This window comes from Megachile rotundata, chromosome 9, assembly GCF_050947335.1.
Source record: "Megachile rotundata isolate GNS110a chromosome 9, iyMegRotu1, whole genome shotgun sequence".
In the NCBI taxonomy this organism is placed as follows: Eukaryota; Metazoa; Arthropoda; class Insecta; order Hymenoptera; family Megachilidae; genus Megachile; species Megachile rotundata.
The window spans coordinates 11,193,269-11,213,415 of record NC_134991.1 but is presented as its reverse complement, the minus strand read 5'-3'; the positions used below and the strand labels follow the sequence as shown (position 1 = coordinate 11,213,415).

General features: G+C 33.1%; 1 protein-coding gene across 4 annotated transcripts in view; it reads left to right on the top strand.

Annotated features, from left to right (window-relative positions):
- The window catches only part of LOC100876889 (dystrophin, isoforms A/C/F/G/H), a 758,772-nt gene that overhangs the window by 253,189 nt on the left and 485,436 nt on the right, over window positions 1–20,147 (top strand). For all 4 annotated transcript variants that reach the window (XM_076535871.1, XM_076535870.1, XM_076535872.1 and 1 more), the window contains 2 exons: window positions 4,064–4,218; window positions 6,041–6,230. In XM_076535871.1, coding sequence (XP_076391986.1) covers window positions 4,064–4,218; window positions 6,041–6,230 — 345 coding nt within the window. The remainder of the gene's footprint in view (window positions 1–4,063; window positions 4,219–6,040; window positions 6,231–20,147) is intronic.

The following is a 20,147-nucleotide window of genomic DNA, read 5'->3' as shown; positions in this document are numbered from 1 at the left end:
TTATTCGTTTCCCACCCGTCAATGCTTGTATTAAGCGGAAAGTAGCGATTCTGGCGCGCTCGTCGAAACTTAACTTCCTCTTCAACCGGATTGAAAATTTGATAAATGATCGTTTGCGGTCTGGTAAATCCCTGTGCTGTGGTCGTACACTTTTTCCGGTATGAATATCACGGTTAGATCCTGCCGATTAGTCGAGAGCAAATTTGATTTATCCAGGGTTAAGGCGAGAGGAGAATTTACTATTAATTTTAGTTGATTATAGTTGACTTTCAGGGATTCTTCAGCGTAACTTGGGGATTGGTAATTTGAGAATTTGGGGATGTTGTAATTTTGAGATGTAGGAGTATCAGAACGTGAAGACATTGTGAAGACAAATTTCTGTTCGGCAAAAATTCTCATAAACGACTAATCATAATATATAGGGTGGGTCACCACATTTTGCCATCTAGATTTGCGTCATTATTATTACTCATAGCAAACAATGTTTCAGATTGTCAAAACGCCTCCACTTGGACAAAAATTATTATCGTTATATGATAGGCTATTTTGTTCCATTCAATTTTGGTTACACTAATTGATCTCTGGGCCTTACAGATTTGAAGATACTCAACCTGTGTATATTCATTTAGCTTCTGTTTTCTGCGTGCATTCACCACATTCGAGTCGTAACTTGACTTTTGCTGTTTCACCCTTAAAAACATCCCCGTAGTGTACACACGCGTGCAGGTGTTAGGCACTCTAGCGCACGCACTCATTTCCCCGAGTGCTGCTTTCCAGCCGCTTAAAAATGCTCTCTCCACGATATTAAATTTCATCCGCCATCAAGTAGGGACCCCGATAACCTTGTGTAATCTAATTGCACCCGCAGGAAATTACGAAAATGGGTAAATAAATGTTTTCCCGTGTATTCCGGTGAAACGTGGATTTCCTTTTTGGATAAATACGTATGGGGAGGAAACCGCTTGCTTTTAATTTTGGATTAAATACGCGAACTTGAGTATTTGCAAATCACTACACAAATTTTATTACTTTACATTGTGCAAATTTTATTATTCTATTACATTGTGAAATTTGGCAAGTTTACTGGGTTTCGAAATTTCAGGATTTCTGAATTTCTAGATATCAGAGTCTTTAGATCCCTAAAATTCGAAGTTTCAAAATACAGAGTTCCTGAATGTTCCTAAATACTTAGGAAATTTCTATATTTAGCAAATTTCTATATTTACAAATTGCTGGATTTCCAAACTTGAATGTTCTGAAATATCTATATCCCTAAATTCCTAGATTCTCAAACTTCTACATCCCCAAATCTATATATCACCAGATCCCTACATCCCCAAATCTGTATATCACCAAATCTCTGCAACTCCAAAGTCCTACATCTCCAAATCCCCACATCCCCAAATTTCTACATCACTAAATCCTTACATCTCCAAATCTCTGTATTCCCAAATCTCTAAGCCCCGAAATCCCTAAATTCCCAAATTCGAAAGATTTGAATCCTAAAATACTCAAATGTCTTGCCATCCAAACTCCTACAACCCCAAATTCCAATATCTTCAAATTCTTAAGTTTCCAAACTTACATATCTCCAAATTTCTGTGTCCCTAAATTCCTAACCTCGTAAATTCCTAAATCTCCATATTCAAGAACCCCCAAACCTCAAAATCCCCAAATTGTCTACCCATCACAAACCTGTCAAATTCCCAAAATTGTTAGCAACAACGAAATTCGTACTTTTCCTTCTTGATTATCATATTTTCCCCAAGGAATGCAGATTCGTTCTCCACTGTAGAATTCACTCTGTCCCTCTCTGTAATTACAAGAAACTATTAAGATTCTTATTACGTATATTCTCTGCAATAGCAGAAAATTGTTAGCCGCAGAAGATAACTGTTACAAAAAAATATCCTTGACATATTATGTCCACAAGGGTTGCTGGATGTTTATTACAATGTTCGGCGCGATTAAAGGGAAAGAACGGATCGGTATTCATCCAGTAGCTATTAACCTCTTTTTTTAGCGATGTTCCATCGTCGCTTTGTGTACGAGAATAACGCGGGCCTTCGGAGGGAAAATATTGCCGACTAGAGAGGCAGAAGATTGAAAAAAAGAAATTATCAGAGTCTCAATCAACGCTAGATCGTAGCTCGGCGCACTCTCTGTTTACATTCAAAAGAGACGAATGAGATATTCATGGAATAATTTATTTCGACGAGGTCGCTGTATCCACGAGATTCAGCCTTCTCTTGGCAGAGTTTCGCTTCGATTCTCATGGTTACTCAATTGGATGTTGTTTTTCTTCTGCATCGAGTAATGAAGTAATATATTAGGACTGTGATGGGTAATAAACCGAGATTGCAGTTGGATCAGTGAATTTGCTAAGGTATCTGCAGTGATTAGGATACTTTTGAGTAGTAGACTTTTCAAGATTTTATGTTTGTGTTATGGAATGTGTAATATGGATTCGCTGGTGTGATTAGGGGATTTATGTTGTGTAGATCAAGGTTATTAGTTTGGATTATATTGTTAGAGCTATACAGGTATAGCTAATTGGGGTATAGGGTTTTGAGAATCTTGAGATTTGTGAATTAGGGAAATGGAATTTAAGAAATGTGGACATTTAAGAATTTGGAATTTAGGAGTTATGGCAATTGGGACTTCAGAATATGTGGAATTTGGAATTTTGTAATTTAAAAAGATGGGAAATTAGGAAATTTATAATTTGAGAATTTGAGGATTTCGAAATTTGACTTCAAATTTGTAAGATTAAGAAATCCAGGCTCTTGAAAATACCTATATTTTAGAAATTAAACATTTTTTGCGTTTGACAGTTTGAGAAAGTTTCTTCTCAAATTGGAGCATCCTGTTCACGCGCTGGGCAAAATATAAACTATTTATAGCTGTTTTCGAAGGTTGTAAATCTTCGTCGACCCATGGCGTTTCCACAACTTGTTACGGTAGTGGAATTATATGTAAAATTATTATTGTAGAGTAGAATTTATAGAGTGGTTCAGAGTCCTCCACACTGGTGTGCCCAGGTCAATGAAGGATGTAGATCATCATCCCACTAGTTGTAATGATTGTTGTGTGTTGCTGTAGTTGATAGTTACTGTGATTCGTAAGACTGAGTATATTTCAACAACGGTAGTTTTAAGACTGACTAGTTGCCTCTAAAAAGCCAGAAAAGAAAGCGATGGAGGAAGTTCAGGACGTGAAGGCGTTACCAAAAGGACCAATCAGGACAGATTGTTATTTGTAAAAAACAGTGATTGGTGAGATGGTTCAGCGAATGAGATTGTAAGATTCTAGGCTTCACTCCAGGGTTGTAAATAACGTTTCGTTAATAAGGTGACCCAAACAGTTAAGTGATTTGGGTCCTTCAAAAGAACTAAGTAATGGGACACATTGCGAGACTGCTGAATGACCGAGTCAAGATGCCTGGTCCGCCGAGTATGCACGGATTTTCGTAAACACTGCACACAGCAAGGGTGCACAGTTTAGGACCATGGAAATAAACTTCTTTAAGGAAAGATATATTGGCGTTAGAAAGATGTGCTTTTCTGACCTGTTAGAAGGCTATTGACAATAGTTAAGAACGTCAAGCTGTGGAGACGTCCATGTGGTCTTAAAGATCCGTTTGAAATTGCAAGAGTGAAGGTTTGACAAAACACCCATAAATATTACGTTGATTATATTCCGAGCAACTCGGAACACATCCAAAGACCCACCCACTTGTTAAGAACTTCGTTAATAAATTTAGTACAAATTTAATAAACACATTTAGTACAAATTCAATGAACACATTTAGTACAAATTTAGTGAATAAATTCAGTACAAATCGAGTGACGAAATTTAGTACAAATTTAATGAATAAATTTAAATTTAGTGAACTCGTATTTCGCGTGAAACAGCGTATATTTATCTTATCCGAATTTATCTTAAGACCTGTATGCCAGTTCGAAGTAGCTTTATTTCGTTTACAGCTAGAATATTTTATCGGAATTGTTTCTGGTCGACTTTTGTCCTCTTTGTTCACTTGTTGTTCTGTTTGCGCTTGCAGTCATTCCACGCCGAGCTGCACCAGTACAAGCACCAAATTGAGCTGTTCAATCAACTCACGCAGAAATTGATCGCTGTTTACCAGGAGGATGACACAACGCGTGTGAAGAAAATGACTGAGACTATTAATCAGAGATACAACAATCTGAACACCAGGTATGTTAAATTTCAATCATTTTTATTCATGTTCGTATTCCATATCTAACAGGGATGTAGGAATGTAGGAATCCAGCTCTTTGGGATGCAAAAATGTAGAAATGTAGGGATGCAAGTAATAGAGATTTAGCTAATGGGAATGTAGAAATGTAACAATTTAGGTAGCAGGGATGTAGGAATGGACAGATCTAACAGGGATGTAGAATTTTAGGAATCTACTTCTTAGGTATGTTGAAATGTAGAAATGTAGGGATGCAAGTAATAGAAATTTAGCTTACTTGGAATGTAGAAATGTAAGAATTTAGCTAGCAGGGATAGAGAAATGTAGAGATCTATCGAACAGGGATGTAGGAATCTGATTCTTAGGGATGTAGAAATGTAGAAATGTGGGGGTCTAACTCATACGGATGTAGGAATGTAGGAGTCTAGCTGTTAGGGATGTAGAAATGTAGGGATCTAGCTTACAGTGATATAGAAATGTAGAGAAATGTAGGACTCTAGAAATCTAAGAGATATATAAAAATGTAGAGATACAAAAATTTAAGAAAATTTTCATTTATATGCATAATTATTTGAACCATTCATTAATTTAATTAAAATTTAAAAGTATTCAAACAAATGATACATTATCAAAGCTGTACATTAATATTGTAATTATTATTCAAAGCAATTTCCAATGAATTTAACATAGCAATTACAGTATCGAATGCTTTATACGCATTTGAGTCAGCTTCGTTGATTTGTAAACAGTTAAAATTTTAATGAAATATAGCATGTTCAATTAATACTGTCACTCCGTCTGCATAGTGACTAATTATACAAAGCACTAAATATTCATCGTGTACTTAAAACTCGTTGCCAAAAATACAAAATTATTGTTTCAGTTTAATTAAACTGTAGTTTAAGTGTTACGTGTTGGAGTATCATTAAATTCTTACGTGACATGTAATTCTTTTATGTCGACCCAGTTAAATTTTATTTTAGTCAGAAAAATTTACATAAATACATAATACACGCTCATATTAAATTTTAAATATTAGAACAATTGTAATACTTGATTGGGATGCAATTAAGAATAATGTATATTGTAAAATATTTCACCAGATCTTCAATTTGTCACTGTCACATCTAATTAAGACCATTCTAAGAAATAATTGTATTTGCTTCGCAGATATTTGTACAAAAATTAAGTAATTGAAATGTGAACATGAATGGTACTGCGCGCTTGTCGTGTGGGAAGACGACCTACATTATCGAAAAATTCCGAAACTTGAAATTGAATTTCCAAATCACAAAATTTACGAGTTCTCCAAGTATTCTAATTTCAAGATTCCCATACACTTAAATTGCGAAGTTTCAATTTCCCAAAAACTAAAAATCGTATTTTCCTATCCAACTTTTCTAACTCGCGATTGTAAAACTTCTTATTATCCTAATGCAAACAATCAACGCACTGTAGTCAAACATACTGACCTAGAGTAAAAGAAGTCACTCGATTAATAATATTAATACTCGAAATAAGAGTAATAATGACAACAACTGCATCACGCAATTCGCACTGTCTCACTCCCGAAACGTTTACCTACTGTCGTTGTTGTCCTAATTACATGACTCGAGCCAATAGTTACCGCCAAAAACTATGTGTGAAGCGTCAATTTTTCTATTATGACAGGCCGTATTCCTTACAAACAATTGGAACAGCCTCCTACGCGCCAACTCCAGGGTTATCTACAGTAGACTTGCTCGAGTGTCAGCTTATGAGACTCGTCCTTTGCTCGTGTTTGGCGATCGTGTGACATCGCGTATGTTCGATCGGTTTCAGTATCATCAATCGAGGAAAGCTGTTGCACTCTGCAATGAACTCCCTCCACAACTTCGACCGGTCCTTGGACAAGTTCTTGGCTTGGTTGAGCGAAGCTGAGTCCTCGATGGAGGGATTGGAAGCGGAAGCTGATCGACTAGGTGGACGACGGGACCAGGGTGCTCTCAGACGACCGCAACATCAGCTTAAGGTGAGTCCCATTTTTATTAATACGATTCGATCTTTCATTTCGTTTATTTAACATGTTCGGTTCCGGAACGGTAAACTTGTTTTTGACGTGTTATAATTTGTCAGTAGCTACAAAATCGTAATTAGTGAGAAGGAATTGTAATGAACACAGTGTACATAATATTAAATTGCTTATATTTGACTCTATACATTAAAAAAAAATTCTTTTTCGGTGTAAATTACAAGCAGTCTGAATGGAAAGTTCAGTTTGGGTCGTGTACGTTCTACGGAACGTGTTAATGTAGATACGGATATTAATATACGATTAATATATAATTACATGTTTGATGTAATTGGTATATTTATATATTCATCATAATCAATCTTTCATCACATCTGTTTAATACAGATATGAATATTTCATCTATTTTACCTATGGGTATTTTATATATTATCAACCTTTTAAGTAGGAATTTACATCATGCAATATAAGTAAAGGTAATGTTACTTGTTATAAGACACTAGTGACAGATTTTTTGAAAATAAATAAAAAACTATATTGTGTGATCATCAGATCTAGCAAGGTTATAATTATTGGGATTATTTAGTAATTATTTATTTACTTAAATTTGAACGAACAAGGGGATAGATGAAAAAATGGGATATTTCGAAAATTATTATCGAAGTTATCGTTGAAACACTTGAAGAGTGTAGTACGCGTCTGTGTGGAAAATGGTGATATATAGGGAAGATATGACATTGCCTGAAAATTTTGGCATATTTACAATTTTTCAAATATGGGAGCTTTGAAAGATATAGGATTTTAAGTTGAGAATTTAGGAATTTGAGAAGTTTTTGAAATGTAGAATTTTGCAAATTTTGGGAATTTGGAAATTTGGGGATATAGGATATTTGAAAATTTCAAGTTCTGGGGATATGAAGCTTTAGAGACTTAGAGATTCAAAAATTTAGAGATTTGGAGATTTAGAGATTTGGAGATTTAGAGATTTGGAAATTTGGAGATTTAGAGATTTGGAGATTTGGATATTTGGATATTTGGAGATTTGGAGATTTAGAGATTTAGAGATTTAGAGATTTAGAGATTTAGAGATTTAGAGATTTGGAGATTTAGAAATTTGGAGATTTGGAGATTTGGAGGTTTGGAGATTTGGAGATTTGGAAATTTGGAGATTTGGAGGTTTGGAGGTTTGGAGATTTTGAGGTTTGGAGATTTGGAAATTTGGAGATTTAGAGATTTGGAGATTTGGATATTTGGATATTTGGAGATTTGGAGATTGGGAGATTTAGAGATTTAGAGATTTAGAGATTTAGAGATTTAGAGATTTAGAGATTTGGAGATTTAGAGATTTGGAAATTTGGAGATTTAGAGATTTGGAGATTTGGATATTTGGATATTTGGAGATTTGGAGATTTAGAGATTTAGAGATTTAGAGATTTAGAGATTTAGAGATTTGGAGATTTAGAAATTTGGAGATTTGGAGATTTGGAGGTTTGGAGATTTGGAGGTTTGGAGATTTGGAGGTTTGGAGATTTGGAGGTTTGGAGATTTGGAGATTTGGAAATTTGGAGATTTGGAGATTTGGAGGTTTGGAGGTTTGGAGATTTTGAGGTTTGGAGATTTGGAGATTTGGAGATTTGGAAATTTGGAGATTTGGAGACTTAAAGATTTAGAGATTTAGAGATTTAGAGATTTAGAGATTTAGAGATTTGGAAATTTGGAGATTTAGAGATTTGGAGATTTGGATATTTGGATATTTGGAGATTTGGAGATTTAGAGATTTAGAGATTTAGAGATTTAGAGATTTGGAGATTTAGAAATTTGGAGATTTGGAGATTTGGAGGTTTGGAGATTTGGAGGTTTGGAGATTTGGAGGTTTGGAGATTTGGAGATTTGGAAATTTGGAGATTTGGAGATTTGGAGGTTTGGAGGTTTGGAGATTTTGAGGTTTGGAGATTTGGAGATTTGGAGATTTGGAAATTTGGAGATTTGGAGACTTAGAGATTTAGAGATTTAGAGATTTAGAGATTTAGAGATTTAGAGATTTAGAGATTTAGAGATTTAGAGATTTAGAGATTTAGAGATTTAGAGATTTAGAAATTCAGAGATTAGGAAATTTAAAAATTTAGAAATCTGGATATTTAGATATTTGGATATCTAGGAATTTAGAACTCTAGAAATCTCGAAATTTATAAATCCTGAAATATACAAATTTCTAAATTTATAAACAATTCAAAAATTTATGGTCGAACATTACAACACTACAAAGAACTCTAAACCCTCGCAAGCTCTCTCTATATCACCAATTTTAATAACTGTCCGCTACAACATCGCCTAAGGCAATATAACGAGATTATCCCTTATGAAATCCGTCAATCTCACCCATTGCCATAAAAAATACAATAAAACAGGCTCGTAAAAGAAACAGCGATGGCCAACCTTCAGTCTTGATCATATTGGACCCTCTTCGATGAAAGCAGGAAATATAGCGAACGGTACAAAACTTGATAGAGACATAAAAAATATAGGTAGCGAATAATGTTCGTACATAGCCCAACAAACAATATTATGAGCTAATTTCCCAGAGTCGTGGACGGTTACAGAGGACACACAAGAATCGTGGATTAATTTCATCGAAATGGCGCAATAGAGTGCTTCCGGTATACTGCAATATCAATTTGACCCCATCAGTTACACGGAACTGTAAACAAAATTCGCCCGTACGGATTCCAGTTCTGATCATCATCATGAATTCGTTACTGTGAGCCGTTTAATCTGCTCATCATCGAGAGGATTATTTAAATAACCCGGTTCGTTCAGAATCGTCACACAATTATCGATACGCTGAATGGAAATTTTTCCATTATTCTCGCTAATTATCTTTTACCGTGAAAGACGGTTTAAAAAGTTGCGCTGCTATAATTAGGTGACTATAAAACCTGTTTAACGATATTAATACTGATCCAGATCGAAGATAACGAGAATGTAACTTAATTAACGGTAATTCTGTTAATTAAATTCACTTCTGTATCTACTTCTGGTAATGAAGAGGGATGATTTTCACGCTTTTTGAAAACTGTTCACAGAATTTAACATCGTTAAGTTATTCTCTTTTATTCGTTAGAAATTTCTGTTCTGAATCGTAAGATTTGCCGTTTTTTAATAATTTTTTCAAACATTTTGCTTTTGTTTTTAATGAATGATTTTTATTTTGAAGTATGAGGTTTAAGAGTTTTTAATAATATGATTATTTTTTTTTATCGTCATTAAATGATTTTTATTCTGAATCGAGAGGTTAATTACTATTTTTCAAAAATTAAAATAAAAAATGAATTATCTTTATTTACAAAAACTTTAAATAAACAAGATTGCATTTTCATTTTCATGTCTAAAATTTTGTAAATATCCACACAGAAAATACTTATTATTCAAGAAATATTTTGCAAAAGAAAAATTGTAAACATCTTTTCTTTAATAAATAAAAAAGAAAGGGTTTAATAATGATATTTAAGCGAGACTCGAAATTCCTATGGGAAATAATACAGAACAGAAGTTGATGAACCACCACCGCACAACATCGATACTTGATATCGATGCCTGTAGCTTTTAATGGATATACCGATACGAGAACAGCTTCAACACACTTTTATGGCGATCAATCGAAGCCGTAAAACCTTCTGTACTGAACACGTGACCCATACAGATCTGGTTTCCTGTCGTGACCACGACCGTTATAACATCTCAAGGAATCCTAGGACCTCGTCTCTCTTCAATCGTGTCCATCTTGTTTACGGTAGAAAAATATTGACTGGCAGGGATAGTTTTTACTCGTACGCTAGGGTACAGTATGTTTCATCTGAATAGGGTCGAGTATTTTAATACTTGGAAATTGGAGAATCAAAATTGTAAATTTTTAATTTGTTTAATTTTTGAAGCATTTAATTTTTCTATTTGGTACTTTGAATTGGTAAATTTTCGAGTATCTGTATTTTTGAGTATACATTTGAAATATCTGTATGAAACTTTGAATCCTTAAATGAGTAAATTATCAAATTGCTAAATTTACAAATCCTTAAACGAATAAGTTATCAATTTTCTGAATTTACAAATCCTTAAATGAGTAAATTATCAAATTGCTAAATTTATAAATCCTTAAACGAATAAGTTATCAATTTGCTAAATTTACAAATACTTAAATGAGTAAATTATCAAATTGCTAAATTCACAAATCATTAAATGCATAAATTATTAAATTGCTAAATTTACAATTTACTAAATCTTTAATTTCATACATTTCCAAATCTCTCAAGTTGCAAAACTCTGAAAGCCCAACATTCTCAAATTACCATACTCTCAAATTCCCAAATTCTCAAGTCACTAAATTCTCAAATTGCTAATCTTCTAGATTTATGAGTTTCCAAAGTCCTAAATCTACAAGTCCCTAAATTCCCAAAGTCCCTAAATCTCTAAATCCCCAAACACCAAGTTCCCAAATTCTCAAATCCCTAAATTTCCAAACCCCTAAATTTCTAAATCTTACAATTCTAAAATCCCTACATTCCCGAATTACCAAACTCCTGAGTCCCCAAATCCCTAAATAATCAAATTCTCAAATTCTCAAATTCCCAAATTCCCAAATTTCCAAGTTACCAAACTCCTAAGTCTCCAAATCCGTCATTTCCAAATCCACAAATCCCCAAATCCCCAAACCCCCAAATTCCCAAATTCCCAAATTCCCACACTCCTAAATTACCAAATCCCCAAATTCTCAAATCCTCAAATTCTCAAATCTCCAAATTCTCAAATCCCCAAACTCCCAAATTCCCAAATTCCCAAGCTCCCAAATTCCCAAGCTCCCAAATTCCCAAATTCCCAAATTCTCAAATTCCCAAATTCCCAAGCTCCCAAATCCCCAAGCTCCCAAATTCCCAAATTCCCAAGCTCCCAAATTCCCAAATTCCCAAATTCCCAAATTCCCCAATTCCCAAATTCCCAAATTCCCAAATTCCCCAATTCCCAAATTCCCAAATTCCCAAATTCCCAAATTCCCAAATTCCTAAATTCCCAAATCACCAAATCTTCAAATTCTCATATTTTCAATTCACCAAATTCCCCAAATTTTAAAAATACCATAGTTTGCAAATCTCCAAATTTCCAACTCCCCACATCATCAATTATCCATATTTCTATATTTCGATTTCACCTCCGCCCATGAAATACCGCAACGTATTCCTATGTCCGCGTATAGAGTATGCATGCGAGTATGTAATTTTGATGTACCTCATTGGTGATCGAACCGATGACATTGATTATTCGATAAACAGTTAGATACCTGATTGAAATCAACCGCTCGACGAATCTAGGACGAAAGGAAAATTGCGACCACCGTTTCCACGATGTCGAATCACTTGTCCAATAATGTATACCATTGAAAATCAATCCTGTTTGCCATGTATCCTGATTACATTTATGTGCTGCAATGCGTAATAACAAGTACATAATGTCATTTCAATCATATATATGTCTTTTATTATTCGACTAACTTTGTTTTAGCTATATTTTTCTTAATAATTTCACGTAATATTTAATCGCTTGAATTTATCTTCTACATTTAATTAAATTTTCAACGGAAAATCTATACTCAATTAAATTTCAGTTCGAAATTAAGTGAAAGTTTCCTCGTTAATTAGTTGTTTAAACTTCTAACGAGATATTTGATATATTTTTTCTAACTATTTTACTTTCATAAAATTCATTCAAACTGATTAGATTCAAGCTGATATTCAAACTTGTTGATCAAATGATTCGAGAGAATTAAAACAATTCATTTTAATTAATCTTGTATAATTTAACAAAAATATATGATTTGTAGTACTACTTACAAACAGAAGTATAAACACACCTGTAAACATAACCTCAAATCTTAAACAAATGTTAACCAAAATTGTAACCTAACTATGTTAACAATGTTGTTGCTCTTTTTTCTTAAAATTGTGAAGAAAAATTAAATTCATTACTATTGCAAGAACTTGTACTGGAGCAATTAAATTAAGTTCGCAGTGAAGAGCACCGAAACATAGTAGGAACATACTAATGCCAAGAATTATTGATTATATTGGTTCTCGAATAACTTGTGTTATCGGAATTGAACATTGAACACGCTCCGAAGCAGCAAAGTTAACTTTGTTCGTATAGAGTTCAAAATGTTGCGGTTGCAACTGTATTTGCCGTTATAGAGCAGTTTCCATTGCAACAGGAATTAATTCTGAACAATGTTCTAAGCTTCTCGAAATTCGCATCTAAATGTGGTGTTTAGCTGCGGTGGATTCAGATCCGGAGATACTATGAATCGTATGTTTTGTGTTAATCGAACCAGAATTAATTACCTTTTCGATACACTTGGCGGAACATCAAAAGAGTCGAACGTTGTTTGAGACTGACTATCGTAAAGCTGTTCAAAAATTGAAATGATGCAATGTTGCTACGAAACAGTGGCCTTTATGTCCAACAAGCTTTATTCGAGCTTTATGCAACTCACATTGTAGAGTGGTGATTGGACTGCGAGGTAAATTTGTAATGTTTCAATTTTTTTGATTTTTAAATTTACGTGAATTAAAATATCAGATTTTGTCGCTTTTGAAGTTTGAAAATTTCACATTTTTTATGTTTTTTTATTTGGTGATGTAAATATTTGGTAATCTAGAAATTCGGTTATTTGGAGATTTGGTAATTTAAAAATTTGCTAATTTAGGAATTCGATAAGTTAGGAATTCAGGAATTCAATAATTTAGAAATCCAGTAATTTAAGAATTCGATAAGTTAGGAATTCAGTAATTCAGGAATTCGATAATTTAGAGATGCAATAATTTAGAAATTCGGTAATTCAGAAATTTGATGATTTAGGAATTTGATAATTTAGAAATTCGATAATTTAGAAATTTGGTAACTTAGAAATTTGATAATTTGAGAATTCAATATTTTAGGAATTCGATAAGTGAGGATTCCAGTAATTCAGGAATTCAATAATTTAGAAATCCTGTAATTTAGAAATGCAATAATTTAGAAATTCGGTAATTCAGAAATTTGATGATTTAGGAATTTGATAATTTAGAAATTCGATAATTTAGAAATTTGGTAACTTAGAAATTTGATAATTTGAGAATTTAATATTTTAGGAATTCGATAAGTGAGGATTCCAGTAATTCAGGAATTCAATAATTTAGAAATGCAATAATTTAGAAATTCGGTAATTCAGAAATTTGATGATTCAGAAATTTGATAATTTAGAAATTTGGAAACTCAGGAATTCGATAATTCAGAAATTCTATAATTTAGAAGTTCGATAATTTAAAATCCTCGTAATTAAAAGAAATTAAAATTAGAAACTTCCCTAAAAATTTGTGAATTTAGAAATTTGATAATAATCAGTGAATTTAGGAAGTTAGAAATTATGCACATTAAAAATACTACCAATTTAAGAATGAATAAATATAGAAATTCAGAAAACTAGAAATTTACTAATTCAGGAATTTCATAATCAAAAAATCATGAACCTTTAAAACGTCGCAGCACCAAAGTCTAATATTCAAATTTCCAAACTCACACCCCCTCCATACACATGTAATCTTTTTCCGCACATTTTCCAAAGTGAATCTATCTACCTGATGAAACATGCAACATATCAAGACTGACTTTTACTCAATTTTTCCAAAAACGTCCGAAAAATGACGGCTGAAAACCGTGCGCTATTACGGCGAATGAAAGGATACCTCCGATAATACATTCTACGTCGATTTAACTTGAATTAATTATTTTTTCCATACATCATGTTTTCCAAAGTGAATTAACACGCCTGAAAGAGCATCGTGCGCGTTAAAAATTGCTTTTACCGAAGCTTCGCGAGGGTGTTCAAAAAATTATTCTGCTCGAAAGCGCGCGATGCACGAAGCGCATCAACGTCCTCTCGTTTTCAGGCGCGCACACAGGTGAAACAGGGCGTAGGCCGCAAATTACGGTGACTAATGCCACCTGGACAGCTGCTTCCACTCATTAAATTTCGAGGTGGGAGCTGCGTTATCGATTGGCATTCGTAAAAACAACCGCTTCATCGTTTACCTGTTAACTGCCGATGAGATAGCAATATCTCGTGCATATTTAGACATCTCTGTATTTATTCTACTTCTGCAAGAGGGGATGATTTATATATCATGCTTATTTTGCAGTAATATCCTTTATCGTATATTGAAAGCATAGAAGTAATTTGTGGTTATTATGCAGTGTAACTGATTGAAATTTTTACATATGTTATCGAGAACATATCCCTAAGTAATATGAAGGTTTTGTCGTTTATATGTCGTACATATTTGGACATCTCTGTATTTATTTTACTTCTGCAAGAGGGGATGATTTATATATCATTTTGCAGTAATATCCTTTATCGTATATTGAAAGTATAGAAGTAATTTGTGGTTATTATGCAGTGTAACTGATTTAAATTTTTACATATGTTATCGAGAACATATCCCTAAGTAATATGAAGGTTTTGTAGGTTTACTAAAATATTATGTGAAAGTTTTTAATAATCTATTGATATCTCTTAAACTATTGATTTTAGGAAAAAAAGTTTCGAACAAAACATGAAGCTATTAAAGAACTCTACAAAAAAGATTATATACATTTTTTATATAGACCAATTATTTTAGCTGTTATAATCTAAAAAGTGATTTAACAGTTTCTTTTAATTTAACTCTATCCTAATCTGAGTAATTCTAGGTACAAGGACAAATCGGTAATTTATGTATAAAAGATGTGAGAAACAATTTCAATATTTCTTTGTAAACTCTTTTGTTTAATAATATGTACTTGTTTGGACATATTGAAATTAATTTCTTTTTTTTTTTTTAAATTCTAAAGAAGCATAATTTCTTCTTTCAATTTCGTTTGTTATTAAACTTCTAAATTTATTGGGTTTTTAATTCTTTAATTGAATTTCTTCCATAACTTCTGTAGGGTATGTCTGAGAATTTTGGAGATGCATGTGAAACTTTTGAATATTAACAAGAAGTATTTTTGATGTACAATGATTCATCTCTCCGTAACAAAAGTAACATAATATTCGAATTAACTTCTCTTATGCAAAACAGCAGGACTCGTAATATTAATGTGACTATAGCTATTATAAATTGACCAACTAGTATTCTCTTTTCAAGTTGTGAGCAAAAGTAAATTGCATTAGCAAGAATACAGTAAGTTCCAATGCTGAAAGAGCGCGTGGTAAATAAATATAAAATATTAATAAAGTTATCGTTATCGATACATTCATTATTAATTAATCCTTCTGAGTATAATATTTATATTGAAACCAATATTCTTAATTCAAAGCATCAAAATTATGTTATTTTCTGACAGAGAGAGTGATTCTGTCGCACGCGTTAAAATCTATTATATAGCTTAAAGTCCACCGTGTTAATAGCTCAGTCCATCATGTTAATAGTTTAGAGACCATCATATTAACAGCATAAAGTCGCGTTAATAGGTTAAAGTCCATCATACTAATGGCTTCAGGTTTATTACTAGGTTATTATTATTCTGCGGAGACAGCGAAGGTTTTCTTGCTTAGACTTAAAATTCCGAGTAATATCATCGGAATTTCGTCGGTCAGAAATTGAATTTCCGGCATGGTGTGTAGAATGGCGAGGTTCTGGCATGCCGCAAACACGTTCGCGCTCGAATTATCGAACTATTGGTATTCTTGAATGCATCGAACTGGTAATGCTAGCAACAACGCGTTTCTACTAATGACTCATGAACCCTGCCCGCTTGGAACGTAACTCCTGCACATATCGGCTACTCCACGTGGAAAGGTCAATATTTTGAGGGTTGATACCCTGCAGCCATTACGAAATGAGAAATTCATATGCACTCCAATTTAAAATTGATCATGCTGATACCTCGAGGATTATTCGTGGATGTAAACCACCGTAAATACAAATTGAATATATTTTGATCCCGAAAAAACTTCCGGAAATTGTGCTGTCAGGTTGCTACAAAATTATTATAACAGGTCTACAATTTTACTTTATAATCGCTTTCGACAGTTCTGACAAGTTCAAATTTATTAAAAATAAATTTTAGCGTATATATGATGTGTTTGGTTTGAAATGATATGCACCTGCATAAATATTCAGTATTCTTATTTATTCTTATTAATTTTATTACTGTATGAAAACATGTACGAAAGGAATTTCGAACATATTTTTAAACATCAACGTTCCTGTAGATTTTATTGAAATATTTCTCTAATGTTCCAACATAGCACTAAACTAAAAAGACCAAAATTAAACATCGATCTAAATGAACAATCTCCCTAATTTTGTTTAAATACTTCCCTAATGAAAACATGTATGAATCTCCCTTTGAACATCTATATGAGGATAAATATTATCTAGCTCAAATATTTCGTAATATCTTAATATAATTGAATATCTGCGGTAGTTTTTAGCAGAATGTCAGATGTAGACGGTACCAGCAAAATTTCAATCGAACAACTCAAATTTCAGTTCTCGTCCGGCAGAGCACTTCGATACGTAAATATTAATATCGTAAAAGAATCGCGTCGCAATCTCCGCGGGCGTATTTATTCTCAGCCCGTGGGGAACGCATCAAACGACCACAGTTCGTCCTATTTCGATTTCAAGTAATTCTAGCCACGATCCAATATCGGTGAGCCATAACTCGAGCCCGACAAATCGCAATTCATGCACACCGATTCTCCTACACCGTCACGGATGAAGGTATTACGAATTCCGTCGGATGTACCCTCGAAAGACGTTGCCTGTTTCTCGACAGTAGGTTGACTCTTTAAAATATGATAATGTAGAGCAACATAACCCATATTTGTTTTCTATATTTAACAATTTCGGACGCCAGAAATAAACGTGTTGATTACACTGGATGAATTCGAGTACGTGTCTCGGTAATTGACAGTTTACCAATGACTGACATTTGTATTTTCAGTCAGCTTGTCGCAAATAAAGGTCGTTTAAGTGAAATTTTGTAAATCATATTTAATAACAAAAAACGAAGATTAGATTATCTGTCTCGGTAACTGACTATGTTTATACCGTCTATAGCTGACATGTTTATTTTCAGATACTAAAACAATCTTTCTGGCAATAAATGGCGTTTAAATTGAATTTCGGTGACTGCCATAATAAAATCATTTTTAATAAGAAATAATATAGATTAGAATATCTGCCTCAGTAACTGACAACGTATCGACAGCTGACATTTTTATTTCCACTTACCGAAGTTTTTTACTGATAAAAATCGTTTATATAGTATTTCAGTGGCACAGTAAAAATATTCATATTTAGTAAAATATGCAATGAAACAAATTAGTGTACCTTAGATTATCTGTCTCGGTAACTGACCATGTTAGTACCGTCTATAGCTGACATGTTTATTTTCAGATACTAAAACAATCTTTCTGGCAATAAATGGCGTTCAAATAGTATTTCGGTGACTGCCATAATAAAATCATTTTTAATAAGAAATAATATAGATTATAATACCTGTCTCAGTAGCTGACAACGTACCGACAGCTGATATTTTTATTTCCACTTACCGAAGTTTTTTACTAATAAAAATCGTTTATATAGTATTTGAGTGGCACAGTAAAAATATTCATATTTAATAAAACATGCAATGAAACAAATTAGAGAATCTGCACTTAGTTACTGACACTCTTATTAATTGACATTTTCACTTTCAGTGAAACAAGTTCATTGAAATTACAACAAAATGTATCAAACAAAAGTCTCTCATTTTTCCCCGGTACAAAATTAATTCCATAAATTTCACTTAAATTTCGAATAGTTGGCATTTTCTATGAAGCGCGAAAGGGTTAATAAGAAATACCACCTCCGTTACCCACACCTGCGTCCTAGATATACAGAAAAATGGGTCAGAAAATTTCCGTGAGAGGAAAATGTTGTCCAAGCCTTTTGTCGTTGCATCGTGGCCAAAGTTCGATGCCTTTACGAACCGTTTACACGGAAAGTAGAGTTCATCGATCGACAAAGCAAACGGGAGTTGCTTAGGTGACCTGAACTTTTGTTTCGCTCCTGGTTGGACGAAGAGAGTGCCCTAGGAGCTTGTCCCTTGTTCTCATATTCATGGTAAACATAGCGTAGGCCGCTTCGTTAAATCAAGCCTACCGTGGCTAATCCGCTTTAACGCAATTTCACTTGCGTTTTTTCAACGAACCCACGGGAACCTCTGTTCTCGGGGATGTGCCCGGATAGAACGCCCTTCGTCACAAATGGGATGTACAAAATTGCACCGACCTGGCCAACGAGTTTCGCCTGGCGACATCGTGTAACAACGTAACGGGTCTTTTCGCACGGTCAATTTCTACCCTTCCTAGTGTTAGTGGAAACGGTCGATGAAAATTTTTGTTTAGAACGGAAATCGAAATTGAAACTCGGCTACAAAAATTGTTTCGGGCGATAATGAAATACTGGCAATCTTGTATGTCCGGAAATTGTTGCTCGCATTTTTACACTTTGTTAATCTTTGCTAATTTTGACATTTTGTTAATCTTGTTACATTTCTTTTTTATATGAAGTTTTTTGTCGGAAAACTTGTCTAGTTTATGGTTGCGCAACAAATTATTGTGGATTCTGGTCACAAGATTTCTTTGCTAATTTCAAACTATGAAAAAATTAGAAAACGTTGGAATTCAAATTTAAGAATATTTACGTTGAAAAATTCCTGATTTTCTGAATTTTTTAATATCTAGATTTAAACATTTGATAACTTGCAAATTTTTGAATTTTAAAATTTATAGAAATAAAGATTTATAAATTTGAATGTTCGCATATTATCAATTTTAAAAATTTGCAAACTAAATTTATAAATTCGTAAATCTCAGATGTTTTAAGTTTGCGAATTTTTAAATCTGATATATTTTATATTTATAAATTACAAAATTTGACATGTTTTACATTCGTTAATGATTTAGCAATCTCATAATTTCTAAATTAATAAATTTCATAATTTTTTAACTTCTATATTCATGCATTCAGAAATACAATATAGACTTAAAATTTTAAAAAGTAATTTGAGGTATTGGAATTTTAAATTTGAAAAATATGAGACTTTTTTTAAATCCACGTACGTTAATATTTGTAACAATGTTGCTCAGCACAATAACACAGCGCACTGTTTACATTCAGCGTACCCAACACGATAGAATTGAGTCAAGTTTTATTCATTAATTAAGCCATTATCGGAGATTTAATTACAGAAACAGTGCAGGTATGTTTGCATTACAAACTGATATGGAAATTAATTTTCAGCCTATATTTGTTTACGCGTTAATAATTTTCGTACATAATGTATAATTCCTATAAAATACGATTCTAACGTAATTAAATCAATGTTTCAGTTTGTGGTTGAATAAATTCTTGAAAAAATTATTTGTTTCACTTTGAACATCGATCAAGGCTGGATGTTATTTAAACGAACTTCCGCTGGAATATAAATAACGAATAATTGTTTGCTCGCTGTTCGTTAATTTGTTATTCAAATTCTTCTGTTATTTATTGGTCGGCCGTTTATTGCTTTATGAAAGCGTTTATTTGTTTCTACGAGTCGGCGTTGATTATCCATTATTGGTTATCTATTAAGAATTGATTGAATTAACATTTTTTATTCATGAACAAGAGTCGTGAAAATTTATTGTTCAAACAGAGCGAAATGAACTTTACAGTGGTAATATTTGAACGGTATTATCTCATGCAACATATCGGTTTGCTTCAAACAATTATGTCAGAATAAGAATAAAATAGCGGCAGTTGAGGCTACGGTGCACACAATATTGATTCAATCAACGTAACGAGAACCTCTTCTGCACGC